Here is a 24686-nt window from a genome sequence, read left to right on the forward strand (position 1 = left end):
GCCCCTGTGATCTCCTGTACCCCCCCCCCGTGTATCGTCACTGTTAACAATGCTGAGCCATGCCTGTGTCCCCGCCCAGCTGTCACGGTGTGGGATGAGATCTGTACCGGCCATAGGTACCGGGTATCTCTTCGGCTGCATGTAATAAGCTCGGCTGTCACAGAGTAATGTGTAGATCTGCAGCTCGGCTTGCTTTGCCTGAATCCGGCGCATGCGCAGTTGCCGCAAGGGAGCCTTTTTTAACGGCATACGCCCCTTCATGCTACACCCTCGGCACATGCGCAGTTGCTAAACGGGAGGGGGACTGCCAGTGTAGTTAGATGGCGGAGGGGGAGACCTTCGGAGCCCCGCCCAAAGTCCGTGTCAGGGCTGAGAGTGGAGGGGGTGTGGTCATCCTCAGTGTCGGCGCTCCGGCTGCGGCGGGAAGATGTCTGCCCTCTCGGCCTGGTTCTGGAATGAACGCTTCTGGCTGCCGCAGAATGTCACCTGGGCGGACCTGGCGGATACCGAGAGCGGGGAGCAATACCCCCGGGCCGGGCACCTCCTCTACGCCTTACCCACTGCGCTAGGCATCTTCACCCTCAGACTGCTATTCGAGAGGTGAGGGGGACACCGGGGGGCCGTGTTGTAGTAGTGGGGGGACACTGGAAGACATGTAGTGGGGGTGACACCCAGCGGGTGAGGGTGGCAGAGATGTTGTGATAGTGGGGTGAGGGTGGCAGAGGTGTAGTGGGGTGAGGATGGCAGAGGTGTAGTGGGGTGGCAGAGGTGTAGTGGGGTGAGGATGGCAGAGGTGTAGTGGGGTGGCAGAGATGTAGTGGGGTGAGGATGGCAGAGGTGTAGTGGGGTGAGGGTGGCAGAGGTGTAGTGGGGTGAGGGTGGCAGAGATGTTGTGATAGTGGGGTGAGGGTGGCAGAGCTGTTGTGGGGTGAGGGTGGCAGAGCTGTTGTGGGGTGAGGGTAGCAGAGATGTGGGGTGAGGGTGGCAGAGCTGTTGTGATAGTGGGGTGAGGGTGGCAGAGATGTGGGGTGAGGTTGGCAGAGCTGTTGTGATAGTGGGGTGAGGGTGGCAGAGATGTGGGGTGAGGGTGGCAGAGATGTTGCGGTAGTGGGGCGAGGGTGGCAGAGATGTTGCGGTAGTGGGGCGAGGGTGGCAGAGATGTTGCGGTAGTGGGGTGAGGGTGGCAGAGGTGTAGCGGTAGTGGGGTGAGGGTGGCAGAGGTGTAGTGGGGTGAGGGTGGCAGAGGTGTAGTGGGGTGAGGATGGCAGAGGTGTAGTGGGGTGAGGGTGGCAGAGGTGTGGTGAAGTGAGGGTGGCAGAGATGTTGTGATAGTGGGGTGAGGGTGGCAGAGATGTTGTGATAGTGGGGTGAGGGTGGCAGAGATGTTGTGATAGTGGGGTGAGGGTGGCAGAGGTGTAGTGGGGTGAGGGTGGCAGAGGTGTAGTGGGGTGAGGATGGCAGAGGTGTAGTGGGGTGGCAGAGGTGTAGTGGGGTGAGGATGGCAGAGGTGTAGTGGGGTGAGGGTGGCAGAGGTGTAGTGGGGTGAGGGTGGCAGAGATGTTGTGATAGTGGGGTGAGGGTGGCAGAGGTGTAGTGGGGTGAGGGTGGCAGAGGTGTAGTGGGGTGAGGGTGGCAGAGGTGTAGTGGGGTGAGGGTGGCAGAGATGTTGTGATAGTGGGGTGAGGGTGGCAGAGGTGTAGTGGGGTGAGGGTGGCAGAGGTGTGGTGAAGTGAGGGTGGCAGAGATGTTGTAATAGTGGGGTGAGGGTGGCAGAGCTGTTGTGGGGTGAGGGTGGCAGAGCTGTTGTGGGGTGAGGGTAGCAGAGATGTGGGGTGAGGGTGGCAGAGCTGTTGTGATAGTGGGGTGAGGGTGGCAGAGATGTGGGGTGAGGTTGGCAGAGCTGTTGTGATAGTGGGGTGAGGGTGGCAGAGATGTGGGGTGAGGGTGGCAGAGATGTTGCGGTAGTGGGGCGAGGGTGGCAGAGATGTTGCGGTAGTGGGGCGAGGGTGGCAGAGATGTTGCGGTAGTGGGGTGAGGGTGGCAGAGGTGTAGTGGGGTGAGGGTGGCAGAGGTGTAGTGGGGTGAGGATGGCAGAGGTGTAGTGGGGTGAGGGTGGCAGAGGTGTGGTGAAGTGAGGGTGGCAGAGATGTTGTGATAGTGGGGTGAGGGTGGCAGAGATGTTGTGATAGTGGGGTGAGGGTGGCAGAGATGTTGTGATAGTGGGGTGAGGGTGGCAGAGATGTTGTGATAGTAGGGTGAGGGTGGCAGAGATGTTGTGATAGTGGGGTGAGGGTGGCAGAGGTGTAGTGGGGTGAGGGTGGCAGAGGTGTAGTGGGGTGAGGGTGGCAGAGGTGGGGTGAGGGTGGCAGAGATGTTGTGATAGTGGGGTGAGGGTGGCAGAGATGTTGTGATAGTGGGGTGAGGGTGGCAGAGGTGTAGTGGGGTGAGGGTGGCAGAGGTGTAGTGAAGTGAGGGTGGCAGAGATGTTGTGATAAATGAGTGGCAGAGATGTTGTAATTGTGGGGTGAGGGTGGCAGAGCTGTTGTGGGGTGAGGGTAGCAGAGATGTGGGGTGAGGGTGGCAGAGCTGTTGTGGGGTGAGGGTAGCAGAGATGTGGGGTGAGTGTGGCAGAGCTGTTGTGATAGTGGGGTGAGGGTGGCAGAGATGTGGGGTGAGGTTGGCAGAGCTGTTGTGATAGTGGGGTGAGGGTGGCAGAGATGTGGGGTGAGGGTGGCAGAGATGTTGCGGTAGTGGGGCGAGGGTGGCAGAGATGTTGCGGTAGTGGGGCGGGGGTGGCAGAGATGTTGCGGTAGTGGGGCGAGGGTGGCAGAGATGTTGCGGTAGTGGGGTGAGGGTGGCAGAGGTGTAGCGGTAGTGGGGTGAGGGTGGCAGAGGTGTAGTGGGGTGAGGGTGGCAGAGGTGTAGTGGGGTGAGGGTGGCAGAGGTGTAGTGGGGTGAGGATGGCAGAGGTGTAGTGGGGTGAGGGTGGCAGAGGTGTGGTGAAGTGAGGGTGGCAGAGATGTTGTGATAGTGGGGTGAGGGTGGCAGAGATGTTGTGATAGTGGGGTGAGGGTGGCAGAGATGTTGTGATAGTGGGGTGAGGGTGGCAGAGATGTTGTGATAGTGGGGTGAGGGTGGCAGAGATGTTGTGATAGTGGGGTGAGGGTGGCAGAGATGTTGTGATAGTGGGGTGAGGGTGGCAGAGATGTTGTGATAGTGGGGTGAGGGTGGCAGAGATGTTGTGATAGTGGGGTGAGGGTGGCAGAGATGTTGTGATAGTGGGGTGAGGGTGGCAGAGATGTTGTGATAGTGGGGTGAGGGTGGCAGAGATGTTGTGATAGTGGGGTGAGGGTGGCAGAGATGTTGTGATAGTGGGGTGAGGGTGGCAGAGGTGTAGTGGGGTGAGGGTGGCAGAGGTGTAGTGGGGTGAGGGTGGCAGAGGTGTAGTGGGGTGAGGGTGGCAGAGGTGTAGTGGGGTGAGGGTGGCAGAGCTGTAGTGGGGTGAGGGTGGCAGAGATGTTGTGATAGTGGGGTGAGGGTGGCAGAGATGTTGTGATAGTGGGGTGAGGGTGGCAGAGGTGTAGTGGGGTGAGGGTGGCAGAGATGTTGTGATAAATGAGTGGCAGAGATGTTGTAATTGTGGGGTGAGGGTGGCAGAGCTGTTGTGGGGTGAGGGTAGCAGAGATGTGGGGTGAGGGTGGCAGAGCTGTTGTGGGGTGAGGGTAGCAGAGATGTGGGGTGAGGGTGGCAGAGCTGTTGTGATAGTGGGGTGAGGGTGGCAGAGATGTGGGGTGAGGTTGGCAGAGCTGTTGTGATAGTGGGGTGAGGGTGGCAGAGATGTGGGGTGAGGGTGGCAGAGATGTTGCGGTAGTGGGGCGAGGGTGGCAGAGATGTTGCGGTAGTGGGGCGAGGGTGGCAGAGATGTTGCGGTAGTGGGGCGAGGGTGGCAGAGATGTTGCGGTAGTGGGGCGAGGGTGGCAGAGATGTTGCGGTAGTGGGGCGAGGGTGGCAGAGATGTTGCGGTAGTGGGGTTACACAGGGAGGCCGTGTTGTGATAAATGAGTGACACTGGAAGTCATGTGGTAGTGGGGTGACACCGCCTGCTGTGACCCCGATCACCTCCTCTATCTGTATGTCCTCAATAACAACCTTTTTCAACCAGGGTGCCTTTAGGTCTCTTCAGCTGTGCCTTGGGAAAATGCCTACAAATTGCCCAAGAATTGTATACAAACCAGCAGGTGGCGGAAACCTCCCCTCTGGTTTCACAAAGTCGCAGGTTTTAATTTTGCACCATTATAACCTTCCAGCCGTCGGTGTCCTAACAACCAATGACATCATTAGTTGATGAGGAGGAACCCGGGCACCTGCATAGCATCCTTGTTTGCAACTCCCCATCATCAATGGGGTTACATTAGTTGAAGGAGGGAGAAGAGAAACATTGGCACACTAGTCAGTACCAGTGTGCAAAAGTGTATGTGCTTTGAAAGAATAAATCACCTCTAATGTTCGGTGTCCTATGTGTGCGGATGTTGTGTTATGTAAAACTATTCATTTAGTTTTTTTTTTTTTATTTCTGAATGGGGTGTCTAAAGATTGTGCAGAATTTTAAAGGGGGTCCCAACTGAAAAAAGGTTGAGACACGCCAATCTATACCGATCACCTCATCCATCTCCTCCTGTATTGTATACCCCTCTACTCATCACACTATATACACCCCCATCACCCTGTACACTGATTATATGTTATGATGATCTCCCTGTATACACCGATCGCCCCTACACTCATATTCATATATATATATATATATATATATATATATATATATATATATATATATATATATGTAAGCACACTGATTGATTGTCCTACACTCGCCCATCACCCTGTACACACCCATCAACCTAGAGCAATGTTTCTCAATTCCAGTCCTCAAGGTGCACCAACAGGTCATGTTTTCAGGATTTCCCTCAGATCAAAGGGCTGTGGTAATTACTAAGGCATTGAAACTGATCAAATCACCTGTGCAAAATAATGGAGAGCCTGAAAATATGACCTGTTGGTGCGCCTTGAGGACTGGTGTTGAGAAATTCTGATCTAGACACACTGATCACAATAAATACACTGTTTATAATATACTCTGATCACCCCTAGACTCACCGATCGCCCTATATACATCGATCATCAACATTCACACTGATTGTCCTACTCTCACCGATCGCTCTATATACACACCCATACTAACTTACTATGACCCCCATACACGGCTCCTCTGTGTGTTCTGCCTGTCACCATGTATGTGTCCCCAGTCATAAGATTCTTCTTCTATACAACTCCGTGACCCCCCCCCCCCCCCTTCCCCATCATTAATCTACAACTTCTGTATCCTCATCCTACCTCTCTCCATAGTCCCTTCCCTATGACACCGATTATAATGTTCACTGATCTCCCTGTATACTCCCCTGTGATACTAATCAGGACATGGATTGCTCTGTTTGGTCCCCCTGTGACATTTGGTAAACCTGAGGAGCTGATCTCCTCCATGTCCACAATGAGGGGAATTGATCATCATGTATTCTGCTTCATTTTATAGTGCTCTGTGATTCTCTGTTTTAAAAAAATATATACGTTGTCTCTTTCAGTATAGATCCCTGTAACATTGATCTAGCCCAGTGAAACTGGACGTAATATATCCTCCTCCCACCCTCCTTTATTTGATTGGGCCTCGCCCTCTGTGACCCTGACCTGTGTGTGTGTGTGTGTGTGTATATATATATATATATATATAGTGTGTGTTTGTTTTTTTTAATATAATACATATACACACAGGTCTGGGTCACAGAGTGTGTGTGTGTGTGTGTGTGTATGTATATGTGTGTGTGTGCATATATATATATATATATATATATATATACATACACACACACCCCCACACACCAGCCATAACATTATGACCACTCGCCTAAAATTAAGTAGATCCCCCCCCCCATGTGCCACCAAAACGGCCCTGACACGTTGAGACATGGACTGCAGAGTAACAGCCACATGAATGGCAGGACATTACCCAAACTATCACACTCCCTCCACCGACTTTCCTTTTTCCCCATGCTGCATCCTGGTGTCATCTCCTCAGGGTAAGTGACACACACCCATCCATCCACATGATGATGTAAAAGAATACATGACTCATCAGATCAGGCCACCTTCTTCCATTGGTCCGATTCTGATGCTCATCTGCCTGTTGTAGGGGCTTTTGGCTGTGGACACGGGTCAGCATGAGCACCCTGAGCCGGTCTGCTGCCACACAGCTCCATACATAATCTGACATGCATGGTGTTTTTTGGCAACCTCCTAGTGGAATCAGGATTAACTTTTTCCAGCCATTTGAGCTATAGTAGCTCTTCTATTGGATTGGACTACACAGTCCAGCCTTCCCTCCCCACAAGTATCAATGAGCCTTGGCTGCCCATGACCATGTCACTGATATTCCTTCCTTCGACCACTTTTGGTAGGTCCTGACCACTTTAGACTGGGAACATCCCACAAGAGCTGCTGTTTGGCCCTTGTCAAAGTCACTCAGGTCCTTACACTTGTCCTTTTTTTGCCTGTACCTTCTTTGATGGTGCATCCTCATGTGCCATAGATCAAAATATTTACTTAGTACCTATGGTGCCCTGCACTCCATGCTTGAACACCCCTTGTTATCCTGAGCAGGATGATGGTGGTGGGGGTAGTGCCCTTTTCTGCCTTTTTATGTCCTTTGTTCCCATTACCTTGTGCTATAAACTGGGTATGCACGGGCCAAAAATCATCTAAAAACGGTTGGTTGGGCAGGAACCAGCCAACTTTCAGCCCGTACGGCTGTTATGTCTTCAGAAGCCGGGCTTATGACCAGCTTCTGTCAAACCAGCATGCTGCAAAAACCATGTGATGTGTATTAAAAAAAAAAAAAAAAAAAATAGCCCCCTCCTTAGTAACCAGCTATATACAGTGTAAAATAAATGCAATACTTGCATTTTGGATGCGGGTCCATTGAATTCTATTACATGCAAATCGCTGCATTTTGAGGGAAAAAAAAGTCCCCGACCCTTTACAAAAAAGCAGAGGCACAAAAGTGCATTAACATGTTCCATAGGAACCCATGTTAAAAATATTCCCTGTATTTCTGCAAAATGCATCAAAAAACGGATTCGTGTGAATTGAGCCTTACTCCTCCTCCACTCAGTCTCCAGACTCAAGTCAGCATATGTATCATGCAGGAAAGGATGTGTGATATTGTTTTATTTAAATAAAATATTAAAACATTATTATTATTTAAGGTACTTATATAGCGCCATCAATTTACACAGCTCCTTACATATACATTGAACATTCACATCAGTCCCTACCCTTAAGGAGCTTACAATCTAAGGTCCCTAACTCACATTCATATACTAGGGACAATTTAGACAGAAGCCAATTAACCTACCAGCATGTCTTTGGAGTGTGGGAGGAAACCGGAGTACCAGGGAGAAAATGCAAACTCCAGGCAGGTAGTGTCATGGTTGGGATTCGAACCAGCGACCCTTTTTACTAGATGAGAGTGCTACCCACTACACCACTGTGCCGCTCACTGTGCACTTACATTAACATAAATTCATGTGTATAACTCCAAACGGCTGCAACGGCGTGCCAGTCATGTGTGAATCGCCACAGACTATCCTCGCTTGGCGAATTCTCCTTTTTTTTTTTTCTCTTTCAACCCACTGGGTACTGTGTATAGAGCCTCTTTATCACTCAAACCTTCTGCAGTCATTGTTAGACAATGGGGGAGTTTTACTAAAGCTAGAGCGTGCAAAATCTGATGCAGATCTGCATAGAGTCCAATCAGCTTCCGGGTTTTATTGCCAAAGCTTAATTGAACAAGCTGAAGTTAGAAGCTGGCTACCACAGCACAGCTGCACCAAATTCTGCGTGCTCCAGTTTTAGTAAATCTCCCCCAATGTCCTTCATAATGTGCTGAACAGAATTACCGTATATACTCGAGTATAAGTCGAGGCCCTAATTTATCACGAAAAAATGGGAAAAACGTATTGACCCGAGTATAAGACGAGGGTGAGAAATGCACAGCTACTGTAAGTGGAAAAGAGGGTCAACAATGCCCATTTGCAGCCTCACTGTGCCCATTTGCAGCCATAGGTCCCCCCAACTTCAAACTCGGTAGTTAAGGGTTCCTATATGCCCCTTAGCTGCAGCCAAAATTTGGGGTCTCTGAACCCAAAGTGTCCCGAAATGACATTGCTGCAGATGGACACAGTTGACCGACTTTGGGGCCCTGTATCTTGGGGCCACTTAGTGCTAGGAATCCCAAATTTGGTGTGTAAACCCAGTGGAACTAGCACCATAAAATATCCAAAGTTGGGATTTCTAGCACCAAGTGGCCCCAAGATACAGGGCCCTAAAAATCGGTTCAGAAAATGTTTGCACACCAAATTTGGCGTTCTTAGCACCAAGTGGCTCTGAGATATGGGGCCACAAACTCGGTTCAGAAAATGTCAAGCACTTTTCTGCAGCAGAGAATGACATTTTCCGAAAGGAGTTTGGGGCCCCGTATCTCAGGGCCAATTGGTGCTAGGAAGTTTAAAGTGATGAGGTGGCAACTCTACTGGAAAGGTAGGATTCGGCTAAATCTTCAGGTAGTGTTTTCTTTTACCACTGCAAAGGTTGGCCACAGGACACCATGAGCTGGATGACCTTTTAGGGCAGGGATATGCAATTAGCGGACCTCCAGCTGTTGCAGAACTATAAAGTCCCATGAGGCATAGCAAGACTCAGCAAGAAGCATGACACCCAGAGCTAGAGGAATGATGGGACTTGTAGTTTTGCAACAGCTGGAGGTCCGCTAACTATATATCCCTGGTTTAGAGCCTGCACACCTGTAAGGGTTGCAGTTGCACTTATTTTGTAAACCCCCAGCCCTCCTCCCAGTTTTATACTCATTCGTGTCTGATGTGCAAAATGTTGACTGTGTGGCTTTATCTTATTTTGCCAGGCCTGTGTGTGTCCACAAGGGGTACCACGTCTGTGCTGGCATCTTTTCCCTGGCTCCTTCCTGGTGTTCTTCCCTGGGACACAGGGACCATGCCTGTGATGTAATGTAAGATACACAGCTCGGTTTACATGTCACAGAAGACTAAGTAGGCAGGTAGAGGTAGTGTTATTCTTTTTTTGCCAAAGACATTGTCTCGTCTGCGATTGCCTGCTCGTGAGATTTTTTTTTTTTTCTGCATTCAGTTCTACTTTAAACTTTTAGATATGCCTGTAGCGTCATAATTCTGTGTCTGTACAGGTTCCCTTTTAGCGAGAAGCAGGTTTTGTTTTGCGTTTGCTCTCCCCTTTATTTTCATGATGAAATATATTCTAGAACAGTGTTTCTCAACTCCAGTCCTCAAGGCGCCCCAGCAGGTCATGTTTTCAGGATTTCTCTCAGATGAAACAGCTGTGGTAATTACTAAGGCAATGAAACTGATCAAATCACCTGAGCAAAATAACGGAGATCCTGAAAACATTACCTGTTGGGGTGCCTTGAGGACTGGATTTGAGAAACACTGGAAAGATGGGCACTAGGGTTGAAGATATTGGGTTAGTAAGCTATAAGTTTTACTTGCAGTGCCTTTTTGTGTGAAGGGGTCTCATCTCTAATCTTTGTGCTAGTCATGGGCATTTGCAACTCTAACACGGTTGGACTTTTCATCTACAAAAGTCAGACGGACGCCGACGGACTAAAGCTGGCTGACAATCCGATCGTGTGTGGGCTTCCCTGGACTTTCAGCGGACTTTTCCAGCCTCAAATCTGACGGACTTTAGATTTGAAACATGCTTCAAATCTTTACGTCGTAACTACGCCGGACCCAGAAATCCGCTCGCCTGTGTGCTAGTCCGACGGACAAAAACCCACGCTAGGGCAGCTATTGGCTACTGCCTATCAACTTCCTTATTTTAGTCCGGTGTACGTCATCACGTACGAATCCATCGGACTTTTGTGTGATCGTATGTAGGCAAGTCCGCCAAAAGTCCATCGAAAGTCTGTCGGACAGGCTGTCGGACTTTTGTAGACGAAAAGTCCGACCGTGTGTACGCGGCATAAGTATATTGTTTGTATGATATAAGATGGACAAAGGTTGTGTTCCTTGGCATATTACAAGGAACATGGAGAAAAGGTTGTCCTTTATCAGTAATAATGCTGTGTAGTTCATTAATATGGGTGGAACCCTGACTACTAAAGAAGAAATCCTATCAAATTTTTACAGGTTTTACCAGGCCAGCTTGGACCAGTGTAACTGTGTAGCTCATAAAATTAGAATATCCTCATAAAGTGTATTTATTTCAGTAATTCAATTCAAAAAGTGAAACTTGTATATTTTATATAGATGCGTTACACACAGAGTGATATATTTCAAGCCTTTCTTTCTTTTAATTTGGATGATTATGGCTTACATCCAGTGAAAACCCAAAATTCTGTATCTCAGAAAATTTCAATATTACAGAAGACCGGTTAAAAAAAAGGATTGTTAATACAAAAATGTTGGCTTACTGAAAAGTATGTCCATGTACAGTATAGTATGCGCTCAGTACGTGGTCGGTGCTCCCTTTGCATCAATGCGGCGTGGCATGGAGGTGATCAGCCTGTGGCGCTGCTGAGGTGTTATGGAAGCCCAGGTAGCTCCCCAAATCATCACTGACTGTGGAAACTTCACACTGGACGTCTTGCAACTTGGATTCTGTGCCTCTCCACTCTCCCTCCAGACTCTGGGACCTTGATTTCCATATGAAATGCAAAGATTTTCCACAGTCCGTGATGATTTAGGGAGCCATGTCATCTGCTGGTATTGGTCCACTGTCTTTTATCAAGTCCAAAGTCAGCACAACCCTCTACCAGGAAATTCTAGAGCACTTCATGATTCCCTCTGCTGACCAGCTTTATGGGGATGTGGATTTCATGTTCCAGCAGAACTTGGTACCTGCCCACACTGCCAAAAGTACCAATACCTGGTTTAATGATCATGGTATCACTGTGCTTTATTGACTATCAAACTCGCCTGACCTAAACCCCATAGAGAATCTGTGGAGTATTATCAAGAGGAAGATGAGAGACATCAGATCCAACAATGCAGACTTGCTGAAGGCCGCTATCAAAGCAACCTAGGCTTCCATAACACCTCAGCAGTGCCACAGGCTGATAGCCTCCATGCCACGTCGCATTGGTGCAGTAATTCATGCAAAAGGAGCCCAACCAATTATTGAGTGCATCCTATACTTTACATGGACATGCTTTTCAGTAAGCCAACATTTCTGTATTACAAATCCTTTTTTTTTTTCTTTTTTTTATTGGTCTTATGTAATATTCTAATTTTCTGGAATGCTGAATTTGGGTTTTCACTAGATGTAAGCCATAATCATCAAAATGAAAAAAAAAATGCTTGAAATATATCACTCTATGTGTAATGAATCTATATAAAATATGAGTTTCACATTTTGAATTGAATTACTGAAATTAACTTTTTGATTCTAATTTTATGAGATGCACATATACTATAAATGACAGATGGTGTGAAGCATTCTTTGAATGAAAGGACGCCTGTGCTGAGTGGCCGACCTCCGTGTTCACAATGCATCAGGTCGGTCGCTCCGCGTGGGACTCGGAAGTAAGTGGAGATCACTGGAGTAGTTGTGTTTACTCCCAGCGGCTGTTCCATACCTGGAATTCTTCTATAATAATATTTACTAAAGGCACATAGAGTGAATTGTACTCCCACACAGAATATGAAAGATTTTAGTGCAATATAGAATTCGCCTTTTAGAAAGTTCTAAATTGGAAAATGCTTTTCCTGAGTTCAGGTATGTTTTCAATGAGTACAGAAATCTCAGCTTGAGACAAATTTACTAGTCGGTGCAGTTATGTAAGGTGTGTTATCTGTTATGTTATAAAAAGGAGATTGTAGCCTCAGTGCTGAATCGTCTCCTTTAACTACCAGCACACTGGCTGTGTTATTGAATGGTTGGTTGTAAGATGTCTATCTTGTGAGAGTCATTGGTTTTGGTAGGACAAACATGACACGGGTTCCCTTTCCTGGTTATTTTAGTAATTTATGCAAAGGGCAGAGACCACTATACACTATTCAGATTACATGTGGCTTTTCACATCTCAGTGCTTGCCTTAGTGGATCAATAATAAGCAGATGGCCTGTTTTCCCTTCTGTGCCTTTACCATGTACTGTAGTGTCTACTGTGCTGTGCAAAAATGCAATCTCTACAGGGTTTTTTTTTGTAGATTACACACCAGCACAATTCAGTTGTGTGAACTAAAACCATAGGAAATAAATCTGTTTGCCTTGTCCTTGCATAAGGACTGCATTGGGCAATGCAGTGCAAGACTGCTGAATGTGCCCGCTATCTAGTCACGTCCGTGAAAGATGACATCTGATTGGTTTGTTTATTCAACCTTTATTTCTGTATGTATGTCTGTTCGCTGTCAGAAGAAAATATGCAGGCCCGCTGTCTATTTACCTGTGCACTTAGAATGTTAAAGATGAAAAAAATCCTCTTGCAGGGGATTCCCTTTATTTGGCCTCAAGCTCCTTGCAGATGTCTAGAAAAACCAGTGAACAGGAAGACCAGCGTAGCTGAGAACTTCTGGACACACAGACTAGAGTTGTCATGGTTGCTAGTGTCAAAAATTGACTTTATAAACAGTTTTTAGAAAATCTTGGCTGTCTGCAGGTGGAAATGGAAAGATCATTTTATTAAAGTGGTTGTAAAGGCAGAAAGTTTTTTTTTTTTTTTTTTTTTTTTTTACCTTTTAATGCATTAAAAGAGAAGTTTGGGAATATGAAAAACAAAAAAAAATACTCCTAGATGGCTGCAGCACCGATCCCAGCTGTCCCCTGCAGATCCCGACTACACGGTCTGGGTCTGTGACATCGCACCCCCCCATATTCACCTGAGCCTGATCTCGATCCAGCGGTGTGCATGAGAGGAGCCGCTCTCTCCCTCCTCATTGGTTCAGAGACAGCAGCAGGAGCTATTGACTTCTGCTGTTGTCAATCACAGCCAGTGTGGAGAGAATGGGGGTTCTGGGTCGAATCGCACTGTGTGTGTCTATGGACACTAAGGATGAGCTCTGGCGTGTCCGCACAGCCCACGTGCAGAGCCCGCCAGGAAGTCGGCACTGCACTAAACATAGGCAGTTCCCGATCTCTGCAGCCGCCCACCGGGACAATGTCTCACAGCCTGTGATTAGTGCAGCGCAGTGCCGACTTCCTGGCGGGCTCTGCACGTGGGCTGTGCGAACACGCCGGAGCTCATCCTTAATGGTCACACAGAACTGACTCGGGAGCAAGCATGCGCAAGTGTCCACGTAACAAGCAACTTGCTATGGGGGCATTTTGTGGGTGGAGCCAGGAGCGGGGGGCCCTAGAAGAGGAGGATTGGGGCATTGTAAAACATTGCACAGAGCAGGTAGGTATAACCTATTTTTTTATTTTTAGATAATAAGAATAGTTGCTTTTGCAATCACTTTAATGGCAATAAAGCCAACGCTTTGCCATGGCGTTCAAGCCAAAATAACCCCCATCACCTAGACGCCATCCCTCTGTCCAAAGAATGGAGTGGACGGGGCCAGAGTGACTAAATTCGCTCAGGCAATGTTGTGTAGGGAACGTGTCCATCCACATATACAGTGTATAGTATATGGACTTCCAGAAAGTAGTTATTTGCACATGATGTTTTAGGGGTGGATTAGGAAAGGACTGGAGTACTAAAACTAGTATTGGAGGGTGCCTGCTGTACGGGGGGGGGGGGCGTTGTTTTGAATGTGAGGAAAGGAGTGCTTTAAAAGGTCTTGTGTAGCAATTATATATTGTGATCTGGTTTCTTTATTAGCAAGGGAGCCCCGTGATTCTCTCTATTCTTGGACATCGCAGTTGTTTTGTGAACCATCTGTGATAACGAGCCATATGGCGGGTTTTGCTGCTACCTGTAGGATAAAGATCTAGCACATATGGGGTAACTGTCAGTGGTGGAGAAGCGGCCTCTGGGGTATCTCCTTCTCTGTCATCTCCTTCTGTCCCCTTGTGTAATGCTCCGTGCTTTTCATGAGAGAGAGAATTGTGTCAGAGGTCTAAGTGCTGTGTTTGAACATTGGGTAATAGACAGTCATTTCTTTTTCTAATTGTTTTGTGTTTATTGTCTTTGTTTTGACAATTCTTCCATACACCCGTGATAGTCTGTTCTTTCCTTTTTTTCTAGTCCCTAGGTAAAACGCGCTCATTAGTGCTTATGGCTTAGTTACACTGAGATATCTTTTATGAGGGATTTGTTTACAATCCGCTGTCTTAGATTTCATCCTGTACCTGCTAGAGATCGCTTGTCTTCTAACACTTACATCCACTCCAGCCAGTACTATTGCTGATAAGCGACGGCCTTCAATCGCCAGTTTTGCTCTTCAGCCTCACTTCAGACACTTGGAATGAAATGATGTGTGTTCTGTACAAGTATTGGACACACTTTTTGTATTAAAAAAAAAAATACAAAAGTTGTATTGGAGCTTTCACAGCTACGTAATCATGTTCCAAGTTTGTAGTAATCCACATATAACTTGTATATAAAGTGCTTTCTTCTATATATGTCTATAGTAGTGATGCCTGGCTTTACTGCATTGATTATACACTTGTTTTTCATGCAGATTTTTACCATTATGCGTCATATATTGATCAGCATTGTGTCCTTCACCTAACCACATCAATGTTTGACAGACGCTGTCACCTTACAAGCACTTCCTTACTGCCCTTGCCTCTTTTACAGCCGGCACTAGAACCCCCGAGCTGAAATGTTTTTAGTACTGGTTGACATCACTTCCCGGTCCTGTGAGGGTATTGTCATCAGCTATGATGAAGGAGGAAGCAGAGATGGCGTGCTGGTGAGGTGAATATCAGGAATTCAGGAGGGCACTATAGACTAGGTTTACATCTGGGCGTTGTGGGAATGCGTGCAAAACTGCAAGCTTTCCAGCAATGCACTTAAACATGCAGCCCATTTGCAGAAGCTTAGAAGTGCCATTAATTCTTAATGACACCCTCATGCATCTTGTTAATGTGTGTACCAGAATTCATGGTAACATAGAGTTGCACCGACAGGAAATTTTGGTACTAAAAATGCAGGATACACTTGACCGAAAATGACAGTTTTTTTTTTTTTTTTTTTTTTTTTATATAAAATTGTATTCGACTTTTTAAATAACATCATCAATTTTAAATGAATTTGAATTTATTGTCGGCCAGCAATCGGCACCTTTTAGCTCAAGAAAAGCTCAAGAAAAAATGCATCCCTTTAAATTCTTTGTCTTCACAGTGGTCCGTTGCGCTTCCCCTGTGGTGTTTAACCTCTTGCCGACCGGCTCCTATACATATACGTCGGCACTTTAAAGATGGATATCTCCATAGCTGCTGCCACAACCGAGATATCCATCTCTTCAGTGAGCGGTCCTGTTAACGATAATGGTGGTCTCTGCGGCGGATTTGCCGTGAGATCACCGTTATCGGCGGTGGGAGAGGGGCCACCCGCTGCTCTCCCATGCCCTCCGCCACTTATGATGGATGAAGATGGCCCCCACCCGTCTCCATACCATAGCAGGGCGGAAGCGAATGTCACAAACATCACATCCCCCCCATACATCTTAAAGGCACATTTTTTTGTTGTCATTTTTTCAAATGACAATTTTTTTTTTTTTCTTGCATTTAACCGCTTCAGCTCCGGAAGATTTTACCCCCTTCCTGACCAGAGCACTTTTTGCGATTCGGCACTGCGTCACTTTAACTGACAATTGCGCGGTCGTGCGACGTGGCTCTCAAACAAAATTGACGTCCTTTTTTTCCCATAAATAGAGCTTTCTTTTGGTGGTATTTGATCACCTCTGCGATTTTAATTTTTTGCGCTATAAACAAAATAAGAGCGACAATTTTGAAAAAAAATGCATTATTTTTTACATTTTCCTATAATATCCCCCAAAAATATATAAAAAAAACAGTTTTTTTTCCTCAGTTTAGGCCGATCGTATTCTTCTACATATTTTTGGTAAAAAAAAAAAAAATAAGCGTTTATTGATTGGTTTGCACAAAAGTTATAGCGTTTACAAAATAGGGGATAGTTTTATGGCATTTTTATTAATAATTTTTTTTTTTTTACTAGTAATGGCGGCGATCAGCGGTTTTTATTGTGACTGCGACGTTATGGCGGCTATGTCGGACATTTTTGACACATTTTTGGGACCATTGTCATTTATACAGCGATCAGTGCGATTAAAAATGCACTGATTACTGTGTAAATGACACTGGCAGTGAAGGGGTTAACCACTAGGGGGAGGGGTTAAGTCAGTACTAGGGAGTGATTACTAACTGTATGGGGGATGGGCTATCTGTGTCACTATGCTGATGCCGATGACAGAGAGCAGAGATCAGTGACACTTGTCACTAGGCAGAACGGGGAGATGCTGTTTACATCAGCATCTCCCTGTTCCTCCTCTCCGTGAGGCGATCGCGGGTATCCCCGCTGCGATCGAGCCCGCGGGATCCGCGACCCGACTCACGGAGCTCCCGGCCGGCGGGGAATTCAAATGGACGTACCTGTAAGTCCATTTGCCCAGCTGTGCCATTCTGCCGACGTACATCGGCGTGCGCCGGTCGGGAAGGGCCACCCTAAAATGAAAAAGTGCATTAATATTCTTTAAAAAATTAAAAAATTTTTTTTAACTTATTACCTGAAAATCCTGTTGCTAGGCTGTCTTCCTAATCTGCCTCTTCCTATTCCGCAGCGCTTCCTCCTCTTTGTCGAGCGGCCCTGTTGCATTCTGGGACATGTGTGTGTCCCAGAAAACAACAGGGCCATTCACAAAGCGCCGCAGGAAACTGGCAGTGAAGCCGCAAGGCTCCACTGCCTGTTTCCCTTCGTTAAGATGGAGGCGCCGGCAGCCTATCCGATGGATGGATTGGCCTCGGGGGGCCGACATCGCGGGCTTGCTGAACAGGTAAGTGTCCTTATTAAAAGTCAGCAGCTACAGTTTGTAGCTGCTGACCTTTAAAATATTAAAAAAAAAAATTGCGGCCGGAACACCACTTTAAGTCCAATTATGAGATCTGAGGACTTTTTGACCCCAGATCTCATATTTAAGAGGACCTGCCATGCTTTTTTCTATTTCAAGGGATGTTTACACTCCTTGTAATAAGAATGAAAGTGACCTTCTTTTTTTTTTTTTTCTTTTAAAAACAGTGTAAAAATAAATAAAATCAAGTAAAATAAGAATTTTTTTTTTTTAAAGCGCCCGGATCTGAAATGACAGGTGCTCTTTAAATGTAATGACTTATTCTTGCTGGTAGTTAGAAATGAAGGTTTCCTATTTAGAATAATAAGCTGTCAGGTTAGTAAAACAGCGATATCAGAACCAATTCAATCATACAGTTTGTAGTGTACATAGATTTGCAAAACAATGGAATAAAGGAATATTCCTGAACTTTGTTTTATCTCATGGTTACTGTGAAATTGTGTGAATGCATCAATGCAGTGCATGTTATCTCAGCTTGCAGGGCTTGGACTCATTGAATGAGTTTACCAAAAAAAAAAAAATATTTTAGATATTGCAGAATATACAGCCTCATGCTACATAACTAAGCTCCATTTCATGCTGAATAAACTACATTAATAATGTATCTTAAATAGAAAAATATCTTTAGATAGATTTTTTTTTTTACTCCAAAAGCATTTTATTAAAATTAATTTGATAAAAATCCCAAAAATCTGATTTTATTTTTTTTTTTTTTAAATCATTTATTTGTATGCACCCTGAGATGAACTAACACCCTACTGCCCCCCCCCCCCCAGTTCCCGTCAAACATCAGAGGGTGATGAGCTGCTAATACCCACACGGCCAGTGCGGCGGTCCAGGGATTTAAAATCCTGGTTAGTCACAGCGGTCACCTTTTAGAAATGTTTAGTAATGATCGACCCCTTGTGTAGAGTTGCTGTGTGATCCAACCTATCAACGATATATATATATATATATATAATTTATATATTTTTTTTTTATCCCTCCCTGCGTGGAGTCAATCTTTCCTTTTATGATTGATGTTAATCTATATGTGATGGCCTTTGTGGTGTTCAATAAATTATTTGAACGCAGAAATGTTTTGTAATGGCAACAGTTTATTATAGATAATTGCAGGCTTATTTCTGTGCATGCCTTATTTGTTTGTTCTTCCCCCTCTCCATTTTCATCACTATGTCCATATTTTTCTAAGGGCAGGTGAATGCATCTCCCTTTACTTCCTCTAACACTACGTCTGCCTCCTGGAACATGTGACAGAACGGATGTATCTCTGAGGCCAGGGTTACATCACTAGTGCCTCAAGGTGACAGGAAGTGGTAAATTAGAAATTGTAAATAGGGCTTAGAATTACCCCTGCAGTGGAGGGTGGTAAACTAGGCCATTGAGCTGGTGTGTGTGTTTGTTTTCTTCTTTTTTTTTTTTTTTTTTTTTTCTTTTTAAATTCCGTAAAGAGTTTATTGAACATACAAAAGCATCAAAAAATGAATGAAGACAGGTTCATTGTCCAGCATTTCTGTTGAAACAATCACCTGGCAACATTACACAAGCAAGCCGGAAAGAGTCATGTGCCTATGACAGAAAAACATTTCTGTCATAGGCACATAAAAAAAAATAAGGTAAAATAACAAACATGGTATACTTGCTCTGTGCAATGAGTTTGCACAGAGCAGCCCCAATCCTCCTCTTCTGGGGTCCCTGCTGGCGCTCAAGGCCCCTCTTCATTGGGTACCCCCAGGGAAAGCCGCTCTCCCGAGGGGCACCTGTACGTGCTCGCTCCCAAGTCTTGCTCCTGTGTCACCAGATTTGATTGACAGCAGCAGGAGCCAATCGCTCCCACTGCTATCAATCTGTCCAATGAGGGGAGAGAGACAGCGGTGGGAGCCACTTCGCTCATGCACATCACTGGATTGGGTCGTGCTCAGGTAAGGAAAAGGGGGGGGGGGGGTTGGGTGGCAGCTGCCGCACAGAAGGTGTTTCACCTTAAGGCTTTAGCATCACTTTAACTGCTTCAACCCCGGAAGATTTTACCCCCTTCCTGACCAGAGCCCTTTTTACGATTCGACACTGCGTCACTTTAACTGACAATTGCGCGGTCGTGCGACCTTGCACCCAAACAAAATTGACATCCTTTTTTTCCTACAAATAGAGCTTTCTTTTGGTGGTATTTGATCACCTCTGCGGTTTTTATTTTTTACGCTATAAACAAAAAAGAGTGACAATTTTGAAAAAAACGCTTTTTTTTTTTTTTTTTACTTTGCTATAACAAATAAAATATCCCCCAAAAATATATATTAAAAACATTTTTTTCCTCAGTTTAGGCCGATATGTATTCTTCTACATGTTTTTGATAAAAAAAAAATAAACATATATAGATTGGTTTGCGCAAAAGTTATAGCGTCTACAATATAGGGCATAGTTTTATGGCATTTTTATTATTATTATTTTTTTATTAGTAATGGCGGCGATCTGCTATTTTTATTGGGACTGCGACATTATGGCGGACACATCAGACACTTTTGACACCATTTTTTGGGACCATTGTCATTTATGCAGTGATCAGTGCTATAAAAATGCACTGGTTACTGTGTAAATGACACTGGCAGTGAAGGGGTTAACCACTAGGGGGTGATGAAGGGGTTAAGTTTGTCCTAGGGAGTGATTCTAACTGTGGGGGGGAGTGGCTTCAAGTCACATGACAGGGAGCAGTGATCTCTGTCATGACACAAGCCAGAACGGGGAAATGCCTTGTTTCACATAGGCACTTCCCCGTTCTGCAGCTCCGTGACACGATCGCCGGGAGACCGGCAGACATCGAGTCCACCGGTCCCGCGGGCACGGTCACACTGTACGCGGCGGGCGCACGCCTGCTGTCCCCGGCTCTTAAAGGAGACGTACAGGTACGCCCATTTGCCCACCGCTGCCATTGTGCCGATGTATATCAGCGTGAAGCGGTCGGCAAGTGGTTAAGCTGCGAAGGCAGCTGGACAGTAGGTGTTAAACATGCTTGGATGGTTTGCATTGCAACATGGAAAAGTGATCCCCTTTGTCATGTTCAGCGGGTGAAAAATGATGAACTGTTGATTGCTTTTCACATACCAATGCAAGTGTAAAGGAGACCTAAAAGGAAAAAAATGGTAAAGTATAACTACGGGCAAAACGTTTTTCTTTTTTTAGTTTTGGATGGAGTGGAGAAGGATTAAAACACTTGTCAGGTTTTCATTGTGGTCTATGCCTCTGTTAGGAAGATTCACCCTCTCTATTTTTCATGTTTAACATCATTTTGGTTGTCCTCAGAACAGCAGTAGAGGGGAAATCTTCCATTGGGGACAACCAGAGATTCTTTCACTTTTGGAAGGATTACGTCTCACTTTCTGTTTTGGCTATGGGACAGGAAATTAAATCTCCCCAATGGGACACCGGTTGCAAAAAACAGATGTAACCCTCCCTTAGGCATAACATAGAGTATGCAAATTTCTTTCCTGCAGCCAAGGTTTGCAGGAAAGAAAATCGCTTGATTTCCCCCATCAGCACGGCCAGTATTGATGGGGGAATCCCTCCCCTGGAGCTGTTGTGTTCTCCCGGGCAGAGGGGCGCGGGGAGTTGAACACGGTGACTACTGCTAGCGGCATGTAAAAATCTGACTTGCTGGTTGTACCCAAGTTGATTATGCTGCTATCTTTTCAGCCCTTTTTTTTGTATGTATTTGTGCGTATTTTTACGCGCAAAATTATTCTCGCGTCCACAATATGTTAATGGACATTCGCGCACAGATGTGCGAGCATGAGGCGTAAATTACTGACCTAAAATGCAGATTTTTCTATTTTAAAAAAAAAAAAAAATTTACTGAAGAATACTCAGCGCTTGTTTCCGCGCCTGTGCACATAGGCACATTACAAGTAATGGGCTGTATTTTAGCTCAGTAAAAAAAATAAGCTGTACTGAGCTTTTTCAAGCTGCAGTGTGCAAGAGGCCTAATGAATGTCAGATGATTTCATATTGGCATTCAGAGCTTTATGCAAGGTGGGGGAAAGGCCTTTTAATCTTTTGTAGAGTTTAGCAGCAGAAGCTGATCATGATGTTGTGTCTCAAACCTCCTCCTTTTCCCTCTGGTACGATTATATTGTATATGTGAACTCTGGCTGCCAACATGCAGCTGGCACTTGTTAGGAAAAATAATTGGGTCATGCTGTAGCGGACATGTCGGAAAGCAATCGAATGTGCTCTTGAGTATTTGGTCTGGGTGTGAAAAAAATGTTATGCAGGCAATGAGTGTGTGTGTTTCTTTTTTTAGAAAAAAAAAAAAAAAAAACATTGAATTTTAATGCTGCATTCCATCAGAACAGCCCAACCTTGGAAGACTGAGGCGGGTGTGCTGGGGCTCGTGGGTGCTCCAGGATATGGTCAGCTTTCAGTTATTTAGGATTTTTTTTTCTGGGAATTTCAGGATGTCACTCACAGAGGAGCGTGTGTAATGCAGTACTACCACTCTGTTCTATATATTTATACTGGCAACGTTTTATGGATCACAAAATAATTAGAAATCCTTGTTCGTGTGTTATCCTCCCTAGTTGGGCATTTGGGCTAACTACGTGCTGATGCATACACTGCAATCGTTTGTATTCAATTCACATATACAATCAAAGATAGGACGTAGCCACACAAAGCTGAGTATAAATCACAATTAGCAATGTATCAGTGACTTAAGTGTGTAACACGGAGTAGTGTGTAGAAAGACTCAAACCTTTGCCTCATCTAAGCCCTGATAATAGGGTGTTAGGCAGGCCATGGATAGTGTGGATTTCTTTTCAGCAACCGCAGGTTGCAGGAAAAAAATTTGCACAATTCCCCTGTCAACACACAGTGCTGACAGGGAAATCCCTCCTCCCGAGACCTTGTATTCTCCCGGCAGGGGAGGCGGCCGGGGAAGCCATCTCCGCCGGAAGAAGACAGGGATTATTGCTATTATACTCACTCCATGTCTTTATGGACCTTGCTCTGTGCACTGGTGCGCAGTCATGTTAGAACAGGAAGGGGCCATCCTCAAACTGTTCCCACAAAGTTAAGAGCCTGAAATTGTCCAAAATGTCTTGGTATGCTGGCGCCTTAATGCCGTGTACACACGGTCGGACTTTTCAGCTACAAAAGTCCGACAGCCCGTCTGACGGACTTTCGGCGGACTTTCAACAGACTTTCTAACGAACGGACTTGCCTACACACAATCACACCAAAGTCCGACGGATTCGTACGTGATGACGTACACCGGACTAAAATAAGGAAGTTGATAGCCAGTAGCCAATAGTTGCCCTAGCGTGGGTTTTTGTCCATCGGACTAGCATACAGACGAGCGGATTTCTGGGTCCGGCGGACGTAAAGATTTGAAGCATGTTCCAAATCTAAAGTCCATCAGATTTGTGACTGGAAAAGTCCGCTGAAGGTCCGGTGAAGCCCACACGCGATCGGATTGTCTGCCGGATTTGGTCCGCCGGCGTCCGTCGGACAAGTCCAGTCGAAAAGTCCGACCGTGTGTACGCGGCATAAGAGTTCCCTTCACTAGAACTAAGGGGCCAGGCCCAACTACTGAAAACAACCCCACACCATAATCCCCACTCCACCTAATGATTTGGACCGGTGTACCAAGCAAGGTCCATAAAGACATGGATGAGCGAGTTTGGGGTGGATGAACATGACTGGCCTGCACAGAGTCCTGACCTCAGCCCGATAAAACACCTTTGGGATGAATTGGAGCGGAAACTGCGAGACAGGCTTTCTCATCCACATCAGTGCCTGACCTCACAAATGTGCTTTTAGAAGAATGGTAAAACATTCCCATAGACACACTCCTAAACCTTGTGAACAGCCTTCCCAGAAGAGGTGAAGCTGTTATAGCTGCAAAGGGTGGGCCAACTCAATATTGAACCCAAGGGACAAAGACTGGGATGCCATTAAAGTTTATGTGCGTATAAAGACAGATGTCACAATACTTTTGGTAATATAGTGTATCACATAATTGTTCCATGTATAAAAGATATACAAGTAATAATAAAATGGGAAAAAAATGAAAAGTAAAAACGCTGCAGCCATTGCTCAAACCCCCAGAGCCAAGTGTGGATCAGCTGAAAAAACAAAAAGTCTAGTAATAAGTGTCCCTTTTTAAATGTGGAACAAATGGCAACTATGCATAGTTACTATTTATTGTTCCGTGTTATTTAAAGGGACACTTGGCATTGCCACGCTTTTTTTCATTTTTCAGCTAATTCACACTTAATCTGGGTTTGAGCGCTGCAGTGTTTTTTTTTACTTTTTTTTTTTTTTTTTTTTTTTTTAAGGATCGGTTTATTACCCTTTTTGTGCTAGCTGCTGTCCCTCCCCCTTTTTATTTATTTTTTTATTTACCCCCCCCCCCCCCCCCCCTTTTGACTTTTTAGTATTTCAAAGGGACCTCATAACTAAAACAAAACCTAGAGAGTTATGAGCTGCCCTAGTCAATGCCCTGATTTGATTGCCCATGACATTTTGAAAAGGGGCAGTTAATGGAAGAAAACACACAAGCATCTTCCAGCTGAGGGCAATCAATCCATAATCCTCTATTGCACCAGAGATAGACAAAAGATTTCACCAAGGTGTCAGACAGGCAGGCAGATATAATGTCTAATAAAGCCATTTCTGCAAAAAGTGGAATGTCAGCTTTTGATGCCAAGAGTGTACTTCCTTTTTTCTTTTTCTATTTATTGATATTTTGTTGAGTAAATAAATGAATAGGCAAAAATTCTTGTTCAATATTTTTATTGAAAGAAATGTGCGATGTACAAAAACATTGTACAATTATACAATGTAAAAATTTATACTCCAATTACAATAGAGTTGTTGTATTTTTCCAAAGGATGTGATTAGATTATGGATTAGATTATAACAACAACAGTCAAGTACTAACGGGAACATATGCTGGTAGTGTAGTCGTATGAACAATCCCCAGACCTCCATGGAGAAAATTGGCATATACGGTATGCTCCTGATGCAGATACGTAGAGCGTAAAAGTCTAATGCTAGGTTCTATAAGATGAGAAAAAAAAGGAATCAATTTGAAGAGAAAGAAGAAAGAATAGATATGGAGATAGGGGGAAAGGGTGGGGAGGAAGGGTATTAGGGTCACATCCAGCCTGGTTGGTCTGTGTAGGTGTAAACAAGCTTAGGCAAGTGTAAGATGATGGGTCAGTTTATTGCTCAAGCAAGGATTGATCGAAGTACGGCGGGCGATTTTATTATTGATCCAGGGTTGCCAAACTTCATTTTCTTATTTAGTTTTGTCTATAACCAATAAAAATCTTTTGAACACCATACAGTCAGCCATATAAGAGGAATATCGCAGTACAAGGTACGTAGAGAACAATCGGATAAAGAGAACACCAGCACATAATCCCTGATTACAATTTATAAAAAGCTATAAGCAGACTGGTCAGGACCAGTGAGTCAACTATTACATCAATTCATCAAGCGTGTCCAAAAGAGTCAGTGCAACAGTGAACCATCTACAAAAATTCGTAATGATTGGCATATC

The 24686-nt window shown here is 45.4% G+C and overlaps 1 protein-coding gene across 2 annotated transcripts in view; it reads left to right on the top strand.

Annotated features, from left to right (window-relative positions):
• The first annotated feature begins 295 nt into the window (after positions 1 to 295).
• Positions 296 to 24686, top strand: part of CERS5 (ceramide synthase 5) — a 136756-nt gene continuing 112365 nt past the window's right edge. The window contains exon 1 of one of the 2 annotated variants that reach the window (XM_073613161.1): positions 296 to 600. In XM_073613161.1, the coding sequence (XP_073469262.1) occupies positions 428 to 600 (173 nt within the window). In that variant the 5' untranslated portion in view covers positions 296 to 427. The remainder of the gene's footprint in view (positions 601 to 24686) is intronic. The other variant, XM_073613162.1, reaches the window with a different exon arrangement.

This window comes from Aquarana catesbeiana, linkage group LG02 (assembly GCF_042186555.1).
Source record: "Aquarana catesbeiana isolate 2022-GZ linkage group LG02, ASM4218655v1, whole genome shotgun sequence".
NCBI classification, from domain to species: Eukaryota; Metazoa; Chordata; class Amphibia; order Anura; family Ranidae; genus Aquarana; species Aquarana catesbeiana.